This window comes from Coloeus monedula (genome assembly GCF_965178545.1).
Source record: "Coloeus monedula genome assembly, chromosome: 25".
In the NCBI taxonomy this organism is placed as follows: Eukaryota; Metazoa; Chordata; class Aves; order Passeriformes; family Corvidae; genus Coloeus; species Coloeus monedula.
This window is the reverse complement of record NC_138805.1, coordinates 1,752,439-1,767,116: the sequence shown is the minus strand read 5'-3', so window position 1 is coordinate 1,767,116 and position 14,678 is coordinate 1,752,439. Positions and strand designations below refer to the sequence as shown.

At 55.1% G+C, this 14,678-nt stretch overlaps 1 protein-coding gene across 3 annotated transcripts; it reads right to left on the bottom strand.

Annotated features, from left to right (window-relative positions):
* Positions 1–4,871: 4,871 nt before the first annotated feature.
* SLC37A2 (solute carrier family 37 member 2) lies at positions 4,872–14,476 on the bottom strand. Of its 3 annotated transcripts, none has more exons than XM_082296828.1 (18): positions 14,351–14,476; positions 12,306–12,387; positions 12,110–12,197; positions 11,645–11,723; positions 11,318–11,453; positions 10,835–10,911; positions 10,575–10,741; positions 10,161–10,198; positions 9,757–9,936; positions 9,536–9,626; positions 9,391–9,453; positions 8,821–8,906; positions 7,975–8,023; positions 7,623–7,696; positions 7,049–7,127; positions 6,859–6,956; positions 6,471–6,535; positions 4,872–5,107 (listed from the first exon to the last, which is right to left on the bottom strand). In XM_082296828.1, exons 1-18 carry the CDS (start codon positions 14,407–14,409, stop codon positions 5,092–5,094), a joined length of 1,527 nt encoding a protein of 508 aa, XP_082152954.1. In that variant the 5' UTR covers positions 14,410–14,476; the 3' UTR covers positions 4,872–5,091. The 3 variants fall into 3 exon arrangements, with proteins under 3 accessions (XP_082152954.1, XP_082152952.1, XP_082152953.1); XM_082296827.1 differs by lacking the exon at positions 4,872–5,107 and adding an exon at positions 6,109–6,194; XM_082296826.1 differs by lacking the exon at positions 4,872–5,107 and having other exon boundaries at positions 6,096–6,535.
* Positions 14,477–14,678: the final 202 nt, after the last annotated feature.

Sequence of the window (14,678 nt, the reverse complement as noted above, 5' to 3'; positions counted from 1 at the left end):
AACCCCAATGCCTTCCCTGTCCCTCTTTTCCCTCCTGGGGGAGAAAACACTATGTTTTGCTATGGGGTTGAATCCCATTTTTGTCCCTATTTTTGGGGGAAGCCAGGGGAACAGCCCTGCTGAAACAGAGCAGCAGTCAGGGTCAATACAGCCAAAAACTTGAGGCAGAAACTTAGATTTTTATTATTTTACTCATTTTACGGATTTTTTTTTTTTTTTTCATTTTGAACTGAAGCCAGTAAATTAAAGAACCAACTGGCTTTTCCCAGCCCTGTCCTGACAGCTGTCAGTCACCAAACAGTTTTTCAGGACATGAAAGATTGATAAGGCAGAGCCAGTGGGTGTGGAGGTGATGCTTCCCCAGCAGAAAATGCCCCAGCACCCCAGAGCACTAACTCAGTCAGCTAAAAAATGCAAGCACAGTCCCAAAAAAAGCAGAGAAGAGGCATCTCTGCTTTCCAAACTGCTCAATCCCTTCCCGTCCCGATGCCTGTGTCCAAGGGAGCTGAAAAATTGTGTTAAGGAGCACGCCGAGCGTTTATGCAACACAAGCACATTGGGGTCTCTTGGTGATTTTGATGTTACGCCTGAAACAAAATTCATATTTAATTCAGCATCTTAATAATGTTTATGAACACGGAGTTTGTCTGGCAGCTCCAGCTCTGTGCCTGCCGTGTCGTTATCCCCACTTTTGTGGGATGGTTTGGGGAGCCTCAGTGAGGCCACGGCGGCGTTTCACCAGGGCTTCAGTCCAACGAATGGGAGGGAAAGCACGGCAAGAGCAGCTGGGGCACTAAAAACCCAACCCTAAAAGCAGAAACGTGAAACTTCTCCCCATTTTGCACTGTAATTAAACCCAAATAAGGGCTTTTTCTGACCCCTTAAACTGTTTGTGACTAAAATGAGTCAAAAGCTGATAGTGCAGGAGTTATTTTGGGGAGAGCAGAAAGCCATGCTGCAAGAGAGACGTGGTAGCTCCTGCTCAAGGAGGCCATTTCAGCATTTTCCCAAAAATCCCATTAACTGAGGAAAGGGCCTCATGTGCTCTCACCCCCACCAAGACATTTCAAGCTCCATCCTCATCCTTCTCAACCCTTGGCAGTGGGGAACAACCAGCTGGATGAGCTCAAGCTGGGCTCTCTGTATTTATTTATTCTGGGGAGTTCTGCTCCTCCCCGCACAGGGGCTTTCCAAACGGTTCCAGTTTATTTTTGGAAAAGGAAAGACCACGTCAAGGAATTGGTATGAGCCAGAGCTGCTTCCCAACCAGCCCCAAATGGTGATTTTTTGCTTCCATCCCCATCTCAAACCTCCAGCTCCTGGAAGATAACCTCTTGCTGGCACATCTGCCTCCGTCTAGCAGTCTGATCCTTTATTTTGGAATTAATGTGCCACAGGAGGGCAGGTTTGTCTTAAACCCCAACCTCTCAGTTGCTGGTGAGGGTTTTGGGACCTCGGAGGATGTTCTTTGGGATCTCCTTTGGGTCAAGGAGCCCCGCTCCAGCCCAAACTTATCCAGCCTTCCTCTTGCAGGATGAGAGAGCCAGATCTGCCGTGTCCCGAGGTGCAAGCCCCATGCAGGCAAAAAATCGGGCTGAATCTCAGCACTAAAAGATCCCATGTGTGCCAGGATGAGGGCAGACCGGCTGCTTTCAGGTCAGGCGAAAAACCAGCCCGTTTTCCCCCCTAAATTCTCTGCCTGGCTGGTCAGAAATGAGCAGGGATGCTCCTTCACCAGGATGCCGGTGCCCAGCCAGATCCAGGCTCACCAGCCCGAGGGCAGCTGCTCCCTCCTGCCTGAGGCCAGGCAGGGAGCAGTGCCAAAGCAGACGTGGAGGGAGCACGAGTTTCTGCAGGGGAAACTCCTCTCCTTGATTTAAAGTCCTTGGATGACGGCAATTCCTCATGTCTCACGCTGCTCTCTGCTGGCACTTAATTACCCTCACTGGAAAAACTGCCCTCAGATTTCCACCTTGACTTTGCTGACTTCAGCTTCCCTGCTGTTGGATCCTGATTTGCCTTTGGCTGCTAATTAAAAAGCCCTTCAGCCTTTGCCAGCTGCTCCTTGCATAGGTAATTACAGACCGTGCCCCAGCCACCTCTTCACCTTCCCAGCAGACCAGTGGCATTCCTCCAAAATCTGTGTGTGCAACCTCTTCCCAATCTGCCTCCTGGCGAATGGTGTTGCTGTGCTGGGGGACTGTGAGGTCACCTGGAGAAAAACCCAAGCCTAAAGAGCCCAAATCAAACCTAAAGAGCCCATTTCAGGTGGATTTGTCCCATCACAGGACGGAGGTGGACACGTGTCCCTGCTCTCAGGGCTCGCACAGCCCCTCGCTGCCATGCAGTGCCCAAGGGGCTCGTGGTGGAGGAAAAGCAGCGGCCCCTTATCCAGCAGAGGAGGAACAAGGCAAGTTGCCTTCCAGACTCCTCCCAGAGGATCTCAGCTCCATTTAAACAGTTTTTTGGCTAAGGCAAACACAGGGGATCCACTCTCTGCCTTCCCGCTCACCCCTCAATTCCAAAGCTCAGTGAGATCTGGAGTTTTCTTTGGCATTTGGCTCTTTTTATTTTAAGCTTAAAACTGCCATGGGCTGTGTGCCCTTTCTCCTCGCTCCTGGCAGCAGAGCCGAGGCTGTTCAGACTTTCCAAACATAAGTGGGACATGGCCCAGGCCTAAATTTGTCCCGGAAAAATTGTAAGCAGCTGAAAGAAGAAGCAGGAGGGGGGAAAGGCAAAAAAAAAAAAAAAAAAAATAAGGAAGAAAGCGGGGGAAAAAAGCCCCAAACCAACTTGCTGTTGCCAAAAGCCCCCATGTGTGTCAGGACTTCTGGGGTTTTTTTCTTGAACACGTATTTCAAGGCCCCCCACAAGAGAATGGTCACTAAGCAATGTGAAAACTCCATCACACGTGCACTGGAAGAGCCATTCCCAGCCCAGCACACGGATCTCTGCTGGGAGCGAGGTCCTTGTGCCCTCAGAGGCCACATGTGCCACGAGCCAGTGGCCTGGGGACACTGCAGGCTCAGCCCTGCGGCTCTGCTGAGGACAGACCTTGGCATGACACCTCTCCCTCTGGCTCCATCAGGGTTTAGCCCAGCAGGATTGATATTTTCCTGGGAAAAAGGGCAGTTGGGGATGGTGTTTTTCTCTGCCTGCTCCATCATTTTTCCTGCTTTTTTTCCCAAGCAACCAGGGAGTTTCCAAGGCCCATTGAGCACCACTGGTCAGAGCAGAGAGGATTCAAGGCCATCACTCTTTGGCCACCTCAAACTTGCAGCTGCCACTCTCCAAGCTGCCTGTTCCCCTGTGCCACTCCATCACCTTCAGGGGTTTACAGGGAGTTGATCCAACCAGCTAGCGAGCTTCCTCCTTCCCCCCCACCCCCCCTTTTTCCCCTTTGCTGATGAAATCAGCACTTAATAAAATCACATCAGGCCCAGATGTTTTCTCCCCAGGTCAAGATCCAAGGAGGTGAAGTCAATTGGAGCTCCAGTTTATCCCAGGCATACACCTGGCACCAGGCACTGCTCCGCCCTGGGCACAGAGCCGGAGCCTGCCCAGGCACGATCCCCGGATGGCGAGGGACTGGAATCACATCCCTGAGAGCTGCTGGGCCCATGTTGGGAGGAAAATGTGGACACATTGGGAGCAACTGGGATCAACTGGAAGGTACTGGAACCATGCTGAGGGGACTGAGACCGCAACTGGGATCATACTGGGAGCAACTGGGACCACACTTTGGGCAACTGACAGAAACTGGGATCGTCCTGGAGGTAACTGGGAAAGACTGGGATCATTCTGAGGTATCTAGAACGTTACTGGGGCAACTGGGGGTCCCTGGGAATGACTACAAGCATGCTGAGGGCAACTGGGATATACTGGGAGCGTCTGTAACCATACTGGGGCTGACTGGAACCATACTGGGAACAGCTGGGGGCAACTGGGACCATGCTAGGGGCAACTGGGTGTAACTGGGACCATGTCAGGAGGGACTGGGACTATTTGAGGGGCAACTGGGACCATACTGGGAGGAACTGGGAATAACTGGAACCATGCTGGCGGCAACTGGGATCATACTGGGGTCACAGTGGGAGCAGCTGGGTCCATGCTGTGAGAGACTGGGATCACATTGGGAGTGACTGGAATCATATTGGGATTGACTGGGAGTGGCTGTGAGCAACTGGACTCATGCTGAAAGCAACTGGGGAGAACTGGGAGTGACTGGGAGAATGCTGGGGCCTAAAAATATCGGGGTCGAAGCTCTGCAGGTCAGACCCCCCCCGGAGCACACAGCTGGCTGCACAGCTGGCCCTGGCTTCAGTCAAGTGACACTGGGGGGGCCTCTGAGCCCATCCCTGCCCGGGGAGCCTGCAGGGCTGGCAGCCAGCGGCACCTCCTGGGGCCCCTCCTAATTAGGAAGTGTCTAACGAAGATCATTGGCTGCCCGCACCGGACCGAGAGCAGCCACAGTGTGTGGACAGGTCACCGTGGTGTGGGGGTTGATGTATGTTCCTCTTCTGGAGCTAAATGGTGTGATTTTGGAATGTTAATAATCAGGAAAAACGTTGGGTTTGGTGTTTTTTGCAGTGGGACGAGTCAAGGAGTAAACCCAGCTTAATTTGAGCTCAGCCCAGGGATGATCTCTGTGTAGAATAAGCAGCACTTTGTTGGTGAGGCAGTGCCTGAAGTGATTTGGCATCATCCTCCTGATCCAGACCCTGGAATACCAAGCATCTGGATGGGGCAGGCTCACAAACAAGAGACTGCATATGGAGAAAAGCAAGAAGAGGGGTGTGTGATCACTGTGAGGGGTGCTGAGCCCAGTCAGGACATGGCACAGAGTGGCCACACAGGTTTTGCACGTTTTTATTAATAAAATGGCCGATGGTGAAGAATTGACCCCGAAAACCATTTGGCCAGGGCCCTTTGACTGCTCCTCGCCCCTGCCTCCGTTGGAAGCAAACCTATGGTGGCAGTGAGCCCCCGGGGCCGTGCCCGAGGCTGGGCTGCAGCTTTGCCCAGACGCGCTCCCGGTGTGCCCCAGCCTCTCTCCTCCCTCTGGGCTTGGGGCGGCTCGCAGGGGGCACGTCAAAACTCCTTAAACCTGCGGGGAGAGGAGAGAAGCGAGCGGCTGAGCACGGAGAGCAGCGTTGGGATCAATGGTGGACACGGCGATGCTGCCAGAGATGGGAAGGGAAAACAGCTCTGCCCCATCTGAACCACAAGGAGGAGAAGCAGGCACAAGGAGGAGATCCAGACACTGTTTTGTCTCTGGCCAAAGCTGAAATATGCCTAAAAATCCTACGGCATTTGTGCCTCTTCTCTGCAAGCTGCTCCAGAGACGCTCCCCAAAGCCCTAAAGACATTGCAGTAGTTCCACAAACCGAGCCAGCTGCTTCCCCCAGCAGAAACCAGCTGGAATTTGGTGCAAACACAGATGCTATCAACCCCTCCAGGACAGTCCTCATCCTAACCAGCCCCGGCACAAGAGAGCGGAGCCCGACAGCCCTCCACCGGCAGCCGGAGAAGGAGATTTGGGCCGCACTTACCGCAGCACGAGGCCCAGACTATTGGTCTTTCACCTGCAAACACAAGACATAAGGGACGAAATGTTCGCAGGGGGTCGGGGTGTGGCAGTCCCACTGCCAGGAGTGGCTGTGGCCCCTTCCTCTAGGTGTCACATGGAGGGTGGGTGGCAATCAGAGCCAGGCCAGTGCTGATTTGGAGATTATTTATACACTCGCTGCAGTGATTCGGCTGCAGATTTGATTAGTGAGCCCTGGCTGTATGTAATCAAGCTCAGTAGCACAGGTGGGCAAAGCCTTTAAATTCAGTCATTTCAAGTGCATTAATCAATCCCAATCGATTGGGCATCTGGGCCAACATCTCCTAAGTCAGCCGGAGACAAGGATGCACTGCCCAGCCACATCCCCCTCTCCCCACTTCTTCCCACCCCACCACCCTCCCGGACTCTTCCCCAGCCATTGCAATTTGATCCTTTGATTCCCAAATCTTGATCTGGGCCCTAAATGATTGGGGGAGTGGCTATTTCTAGGCTGAGCCTGCAAAGTGAAACTCAGAATCAGAACGAATCAGGCTTGTGTTTGCATTTAATCCTCAGGGCTCAAGTGGAGATACTTACACCGAGCTACTTCCCATCCATCACTGACTCTGTTAGCTGCACACTAGAGCTACAAGGACACAAGGACGGTGTGTTTAGCACCCCAAGTGTTTTTTGAGGTGCAGATGGCTAAAATCCCCCAGGTGCTGCCTTGGCTCAGGGTGGAAATGTCTCTGTGGCCACAGAAGCGAGACATCAGGCAGACGGCTTCGCGAAGCCCGGGGCGATGCCCACGTGAAGATGCAGCAGCAACAGCAAGGGATAACAAACATCTTTCTGGAGTGGCAATGACGCCGTGTTTTGGCATTGTGGGACCAGAGGCTGCCCCAGGTTGGTAACTACGTACCCTCTCTTCCTCGCCATGTAGCCACACCAGCCACGGGCCTCTTTGACCACCACACGAGCAAGGAGCTGCAAGAGGAAGGGTGGAGGATCGCTGCAAGGCTGGTGGCACTGCAGCCTCCAGCCTTGGCATGAGTATTTCCATCACCAGGAGATCAACTCTACAGCTCTTCCTAGCAAAGAGCCTATGAACTAAATCTGTGCGAGGAGGACGTTGTTGGGAAAAGCCAAGTGAAGGCAGAGGTTTGGAGTCGATACAGGCCTTTGCAGTTTGCCCTGTGCCTGGATGTCTTCTGAGAACCATCTGTACCCTCCACAAGTGAGCAGGCAGCTAAAAGGGAGTGTGTGAAACCCCACGGTAGAGAAAGGAGTCCTACTGAGGAGAGACCTACCAGACAAGCCAGGACATCAGCAGCTATCAACATGTAAAAGACATTATTCCAGCCCGTGGGAGAGATGAGCCCAGCGAGCAGCGGCCCCAGTGCAGCACCTGTGAGGGCACATGAGCCACATTAGCCCCTGTTCCCCTCCTTGAGAGGGCACCGAGACACCCAGGAACCAGCATCCCCTGGCCATACACACCAACGGATCCTGTGCCGTCGATGATGGCCGTGACAGTCGAAAGGGCTTTGGCATTTCCTTTGAGAGATTCATGGGTTCCCTGTAGGGATGGAGGAATAAAACATAAGGAGCAAAAGCAGCTTTGGGATGCACAGCTGGCAAGTCCCAGAGTGAGGCCGATGTCCCAGGCAGCACTTTCCATGTGTCAGACCCAGCCACAGATGGGAAGACCAAACTCAAATGCTGCCTGCAGCCAAACCATGGCAAAACCTGGATCACCAACAGCGGGCAGAAATTCCCAGGGGATTTGTCACCAAATATTTCCACTCTGCTTGTGCTCAGAGGGAGATGCAGCAAAACTGAAACACAGTCGTGTGGCCAAGGTGAAAAAGCAACAGGAAAAACCCCCGTGTTTAAGGGAGGGCGCAGAGCGCAGCACCAGGTGTGAGAGCTCTGCCCTTCTCCACTGGGCTTCAGAGGCATTGGAAAACAAAGGTAAAATGCAAAAATCCCAGCAAAACATCCCTCTGGGAAAGAGGGAACAGCCTCTGGGTGTGCAAGGGCAGCGTGGCGGGGTCTGAGGTGCACCTCTTACCAAATCTGCCGACACCGCTGTTGTGATGAGCGCGTAGGGCCCATTAACCAGAGCACCACAGATGATCAGCATCGCTGCAGAGGTACCCGGGAAGAGATTAAATCTTTAGGTGCAGGGAGCAGCAGGACATTGGATCCATCATCCCCAGCTGTGTCACGCATCCATCTCCTGTGCATCTTCATTTTCCCATGGAGATCCCACCCAGCAGGCAGTGAACACTCATCCAACACCACCCTCCCCCAAATTCAGCCTAGGAGCCTGGCTCAGGAGGAGGAATACAGGCAGGTGAATTCACAGTATCTTCCATCACCACTTCAGTGACAGGAGCAGGCTGCACCACGGAGCTCCTTACCTATTGATGTGCCAATGCCGTTCTGACCGACGTGGTTATACAGGAACAGCTGGAAAAGAGACACAAGGAGAAGCAGTTGTGGCTATTCCAGCTGTTCTACCAAGACTTTTCCTTGCAGCAGTACCCTGGGGATGGAATGGAGAATGTGGGGACCTGAATTACTGCTGGTGCCAAGCACCAGCTGGGCTGGGGGGCTGAGTGCACCCCTGACGTCTGCATCCCACCGATGAAATACCTGGCAGCTGGCAAACAGAGGTGCTGCCACGATTTATGGCCACCGAGGCTCTGCTGCCTCCCGTGGCTGCAGCCAGACACTAATTTGCCCCCATGGTGCTATCAGGGCTGTGGATGTGACCCAGCCCCTCTGCTTCCCAGCGTGCTCCAGCAAGGCTCCCATCCCCGAGCCAGCCAGGATTGGATTACAGCTAATTAGCCCCGTTGTGGAAGCAAAGCCAAATGAGCTCTGTGCAGGTGCTTGGGAAGGACGTCCAGGCCAAGCTCCAGCAGAGCATGAGGCCATTGGCATGGGGGCTTTTGGGATGAAAATCAAAGAGACAAAAGCTGGACCGGCTCAGTGGGACCCCCAAGACTTTGAGCAGAGTTATGGCAGGATGGGAAAAAAAAACCTACAGGGTTTTTTAGTTGTCATGGTCTCTGTAATCCCCTCCCAGCCCCGAGAGCTGGACATCCCTCCCAGGAACATCTGGGCGCGTGAATCAATCCCAGCTCTCATCTCAGCCGAGCGTGTGACCAGCTTATCCCGGGAAGAGGAAGGCAGCTGTGACTCAAAGGAGCCGGAGGACGGCAACCCCTCGTGACAGGTTTGGGGCCCGCGTGACAGCTCACCATGGGAGCGGCGACCACCAGCATCACGCAGCACGTGGTGGCCCTGCCGCCAGTGTAGTCAGAGATGAGGCCAGCAAAGATCCCCCCTACAAGAAAGAGTCACAGGTGTCAGTCACACCACCCCAAAGGCAGAGCTTTGCCCTGCTTTGGCCCCAAATCCAGCGTGATGCTCCTTCATCCCCCATCTTCTGACCAGTACATCCCCAAGGTTAAACACAATAATATCAGAGTGAAGAGCTTTGATTTATCCCTTCCACTTCCTCCCTACAGATGGTTTCTCAGCACTTCCATGCAGCTCTGGTCTCTTCCATGCTTGCAAAGTGTAGGGAAAGAAGTGCCTGAGCAAGCGAGACCTGAGGAAAGAGGCTGTGATGGTCATCAAAACAAATGGATGCCAAAATAAAATTGAGGCGTGTTTGCTGCCTGCTGAGTGCTGTGAACACTGAATAAACCTCTCTGGGGAAAGAGATGGTGTTGCCTGTAGGGGTGGACCAGCCAAGGCTGGTCAAGGCCAGGATTGTCCCTAAATCATCCCTGATCCACCCCCTCCACCTGGGTATGTTGACGAACCTAAAATACCCCCAACATCAAAGAGGGTCGACAGGTCCCCGGCTTCCTTGGCACCGAAATGAGCTATGAGGGAGAAGGGAAGAGAAGAGTGAGGAGATGCTTCTTTCGCAAGGCTCGCTCCCACCTCGCTGTCCCTAAAACTCACCGACGTTGACAATGTAGAGGGGCAGCCAGTAGAGGAAGGTGTAGCTCACCAGTTTGGCAAAGAGCAGGCACAGGGAGAACTCCACCACACCCTGGGAGGAGAGGAGGAGACATCAGAGGAGCCTCCTTCTCCCAGCCTCCTCCAGATGGTGGGTTTTGCCCATTTTCTGCCCTGTGGACACCTTTTGATCATCTGAGCTGCTCTGGCTTTGCAGCACTCACAGGTATCCGAAGTGCCCCAAGGAAGCTGATGGCTTCAGGCTCCTCAGCTGGCTCCTTGGGGCTGGGGGAGTGATCCACACTGCTCTGGCCTGAGAGGCTGAGTGGGCCCTCGTTGGAGGTGACTGCTTCAGGATCATTCTCACTGATGGTCACTCCTCCAGGATCCTCGTCAGGGGCCATCTAAAAGAAAGCCAAAAGCAGGAGAAGTGGCTGTCACAGCTGGAGGAGGCTGAAACATTGGATCTGGGGCATGACCCAGAGGATGCTCACAGTGGAAGAGCAACAGCCATCCCCTGTGACAACCGAACATTGCTCCAATTCCTGCCATTACAGCCTGATGACCCAGTTGCACCCTGAGCGACACCCAGCCCAGGACAAGCCCGTTGGGAATCCGTGCGACTCACGTGATGCAGAGGTGGACTGCAGTCAACATCTTCAGGATCTGCAGGGAGAAGGAATACCCTGTGAGAGCCTGGACCAGCCCCACTCCACCTGCTCTCCCTCCAGAATCTCGCAGGGGCTGGGAACCTCCAGGTGTACGCTGCATCTCTGGGTGCTTTCTTCCCCAGTAAAAACCCAAAGGACTTCCCAGATATTTCCTAGAAAGACAGGCTCAGGAGTGACTGGTACAGGGGATGAGCCTGCCTGGACAACCCCAGAGGATGCTGAGCATCCCCATGGTGGTCAGATCCACATCCCTGCTAGCCATAAGTTGAAAATAAGTATTTGGGGTTGCCAAAAATGCTTCGAGATGGGCAAGGTGGAAAAGTGTATCTATTACAGCGGTTGTCTGCTGTGCCTCAGATCACAGCACTCACACTCCACGAGGAAGAAGAAGCAGATGATGCCCACAGTGGTGATGATGATGCCGGGCACAACAAAGGACAGGCCCCAGGCAGAGGAAACCCAGGCGCCGGCGATGAGCGACCCCAAGATGTTGCCGACAGAGGTGTGCGAGTTCCAGATGCCCATGATCAAACCTCTCCTGGTGGGGACACAGCCGGGTCAGTGTCACTGGGGGGGCTGCCAGGGTCAACAGGGACCAGGACTGGCATGGGACACATGGAGAAGAACTCACTTTCCTTTCCCAAACCAGTTTCCAACGCATGCCACGACCGCAGGCCAGCCAGTCGTCTGCACCAGCCCATTGCAGACCTGGCAAGAGATGGGGAGCATCACCCAGCAAGCACCAACTACAGCCACAGAGCCCTGCACTGTTATGGGCAACTGGGCTTGAAAATAGCCACCCCTATTCCAAAGCTGTTAAGAAAACACTGGGTTTGTTTGTTTTTTTCCCTGCTGGGGCAGTCCTGGAGCCATTTGCATCATTCCTATGGCTAAACTGGGAGTGGCTGGTGTTGCCAAACCAGCTGCCCGCACTGCTCGGAGATGGGCACACCCAGTGGTTTCGACGCCCACACCACGCACAGCCAGGTTTTGCGGGGAATGGAAATGCTCAGTGATCCCCTGCTCAGAAACAGGGCCACCCTAATCCCTGAAGGCCACTGAAAAACTGGGATATGATAGTGATAAAGCCTGGATATCCTCCAGCACAACACACCTGCACAACGATGAAGTACCAGAGGACATGGATGTCCCAGAAGTAGCCGAGGCCAAAAAGTGCAGTGAAGAGCCCACTCAGCACCATTCCCCCCGACAGGTAATAGCGCAGAGGGAGGCGCTCCCCAAAAATGCCGCTGCAGAGAGAGGGAAGAGCACAACAGAAGCTGTCACGGGTGATGCCACCAATGGGCATTATCACACTGAGCCAGAACCCGAATCCTGAGCGGATCCCTGGCTGCTTTCCCATTAGCATGACCCCATCCCAGTGGAAACCAGTTTCCGGCAGACTGGTGCAAACTGGTGTGTGGAGGGAGGCCCTGGGTACCTGATAAACATCCCGATGGCGTAGGCCACCAGGAAGGCATTATCCAGCGCCCCAAAAAGCTCCTTGTAGTTGTCCCCATCTGGAAAACAAGATGGGGGCTTACTATTATTGAGATGGTTTATTAGGGCCACCTCAGCCTGGCCCCCACCTTGTGTCCCCTCCCCATGGCTGCTGGCTTGGTCTTGTCCCCCACTCCCAAAAGCCTCATCTCCATGGGGGGTTCTGGGAGCATGGCCAGGTGCCATCAGCATTGGCACCTGGTCCTGTCCTGGATTTCACCACCCGATGCTGCCCTTCGGCCCAGGGGCACAGGACAGACACTCACCACTTAATCACCTCCGGGTGCCTAACGAGCAGCTGGCCCCCTGCCAAACCCCAGCCATGGCCTGGTTTTAGGGAATGGGGGAGCCCAGCTCAGCTGCCGTGAGCGTGAGTTTTGGGGTGCTTGGGGGGGCTCAGCCTTACCAAAGGGGGCCCAGCAGCACCATGTGCTGCTGTTGGAGTCATTGTGGGGGTTCAGGCCCAAGGCTGAGCAGTTGGGGTGCAGCTGGCTCTGCAGAGAGAGAGACAGGGTGAAATCGAGGTGCTGTCAGCACCCCCCTCCCTCATGTGCCCTCTCCAGGTTCCCTGTCCCCACAGCTGTGGTGAGGCTGGAGCTCACCTTGACGATGCTGATGGGTTTTCGAGAGAGGTGGTAGCTGGTGTAGGAGAGGAAGGTCAGTACCAGAGTCAGCCCCCGATAGCTGTGGGAGGAAGGAAGCAGTCAGGGTTTGTGGAACAGGGATGGGTGGCCTCAGCACCCAACAGGACTCCTCTACTGGACTGGTGACCCGAACCAGCTCAGCTGAGCTGGTCAGGAAGTGAACAGCCCCCCCAAAGCCCAGGACGAGGCTTAAAAAGATCAGCTGAGTTTTGTGAGGAGCATCAAGCAGAGTTTCCAGCTCCTCAAGCAGTTACATCGGGGTGAGCAAGTGCCTTCCTGGTGTCATGAGTGGAAACTGCACTGATTCATCATCACTCCCCCGGTTAATCAAAGATACGCTGGAAAAAAAAAACACAGGAGGTGGGATGCCCGAGGCAATACCAGCTCCCCTTCCTCCACCAAATAGCCATTTCCTCCTCTTTGCTTGGATTAAACGCAGGGAAATGGGGGAGTCTGGGCTCAGGAAATGCGGATGCTGCTCCCATCAAAGCTGATAGATAAAGCCTGGAGAATCCCAAGTAGGATCTAGCGCTTTCTGGAGTAAGATGGGCATCTCTGAAGGAGCTCTCCTGCCTTCAGGAAGGGTTTTATGGCAGCACAGAGGATGCAAGTGATCAGAGGCAGCTGCAGCACACAGACATGTCACGGGGTTGCTCCAAGTTTAGAAAAAAACAACAACCTTTTTTTTGGTGGTTTTGGCCCATCCTGCTTCTCTTTGCAGTTTCACTTCTCCCTGGAGCTGCAGCAATGACGGGCACCCTGCAAATCCAGGGCAACCCCCTGTGCTGGGGTGCCGGCTCCAAGGCTGCACTGTGGCTGAGAAACTGCTGCTTCCCACCCCAAAAAATGAATAAACCACCCAAAATCACTGCTAGTGACTGCAGGGCTGATCCAACAGGAGCAGAGAGGCCACGGTAGGGAAGGGGAAGATAAACTTGTTGTGCAGTGCCTGCCTGGGCCAGACACTCGGGTGTTGGTTTTTTTTCTTTTTACTCTATGTGTTCTGGCAGAGAAAATTCCAGCTGATGGAAAACCAGGGGGAGTGCTTGGCAATGGGCTTCCAAAAAATCCAAATATTAATTGAAATTAAATGAGCAGCAGGCCCATCACCTCGTCAAAAGAGAAGGCGGCCGGCAAGGTCTCTGTGTTGGCCACATGACACTGAATTTTGAGCCTGAGGGCCTGAGACATCTGGAGGCTGGAGGGTGCTGCTGCCCATCTCGGGGTTCCCCCCCACTCCTGGGCCGAGTTCAAAGCCCTGAGCTGCAATTGTTGCGGGCTGACCCCATTTCACAGTGGGTCCGGTGCCTGAGGGCAATGCTGGGCCCTGGGTGAGTGGCCCCCAATCCTGTGCAGGTCCCCACCCCAGGTCTTGTCCCCATCCTGGTGCCGGTCCCCACAAGAAGTGACCTGCCAATCCAAGTCTGGTTCCCGTCCCAGTGTCAGTCCCCAGACAAGTGGTCTCCAGTCTGGCGTTGGTCCCAGTGCTGGCCCCCACGCCGGTGCCAGTCCGTTGGTCCAGGGTCAGTCTCCATCCCAGCGCCAGTCCCTATGCCCAGGGCCGGTCTCTATTCCAATTCCACTTCCAGTGGTTGCCAGTCTCCAGTGGAATGACACCCCCTCCTCCCTAACCCAGGGCTGATCGCTGCACCGGTTCTGGTCCCCGTCCTGGTGTCGGCTCCTGTGTCCAGGGCCAGTCTCTATTCCAGTGCTGGTCCACGAAAGAGTGAGCCCCGTTCCAGAGACTGTCCCTATCCCGGTGCCGATACCCTCTCTGCCCGATGTCAGTCCCTATCCCGGTGCCAGTCTCGATCCCGATGACAGTCCCGATCCCGGCGCCGGTCCCTTTGTCCCGAGCCGGTCCCGATTCCCGTGCCGGTCCCTACGTCCAGGACCAGTCCCGATCCCTCTGTTTAGAGCCGGTCCCGATCCCGGTCCCTGTGTCCAGGGCCGGTCCCTATCCCGCTGCCGTCCCCCCCATCCCGCTCCCCGATCCCGCTCACCGGCTGTCCCGGGGGAGGGCGCGGAGCAGGCGAACCCCGGGGGCGAGCGCTGCCCTCATGGCGGGCGGCGGCGGCGGCGGCACTCGGGCACCCCCCGGCTCCTTTTCACCGCCCCCGGGGCCGCCGCTCCCGCCCCGCCGGCCCCGGTCCCGCCCCGGCCCTGCCCGGGCACAGCCCCGACAGCGACGGGTGAACCGGGCTGTCCTCGCTCCCCCTAAAACAAAAATCCCCTTCAAATCCGGCTGGAACGAGAGAACGGCCGCGCTGGGCAGCGGGAGGCGGCAAAGCCCCGAAGGGACCGAGCAGCCCGGTTTGTATCGCCCCCGGG

Excerpts from the sequence above, each read along its gene's own strand:
- SLC37A2 (XM_082296826.1), bottom strand. The coding sequence starts at position 14,409 with ATGAGGGCAGCGCTCGCCCCCGGGGTTCGCCTGCTCCGCGCCCTCCCC. Across the intron at positions 11,454-11,644 it reads GCCATCGGGATGTTTATCAG|CGGCATTTTTGGGGAGCGCC; the intron begins GTACCCAGGGCC and ends CTCTCTCTGCAG. Across the intron at positions 9,627-9,756 it reads TTGGGGCACTTCGGATACCT|GGTGTGGTGGAGTTCTCCCT; the intron begins GTGAGTGCTGCA and ends CTCTCCTCCCAG.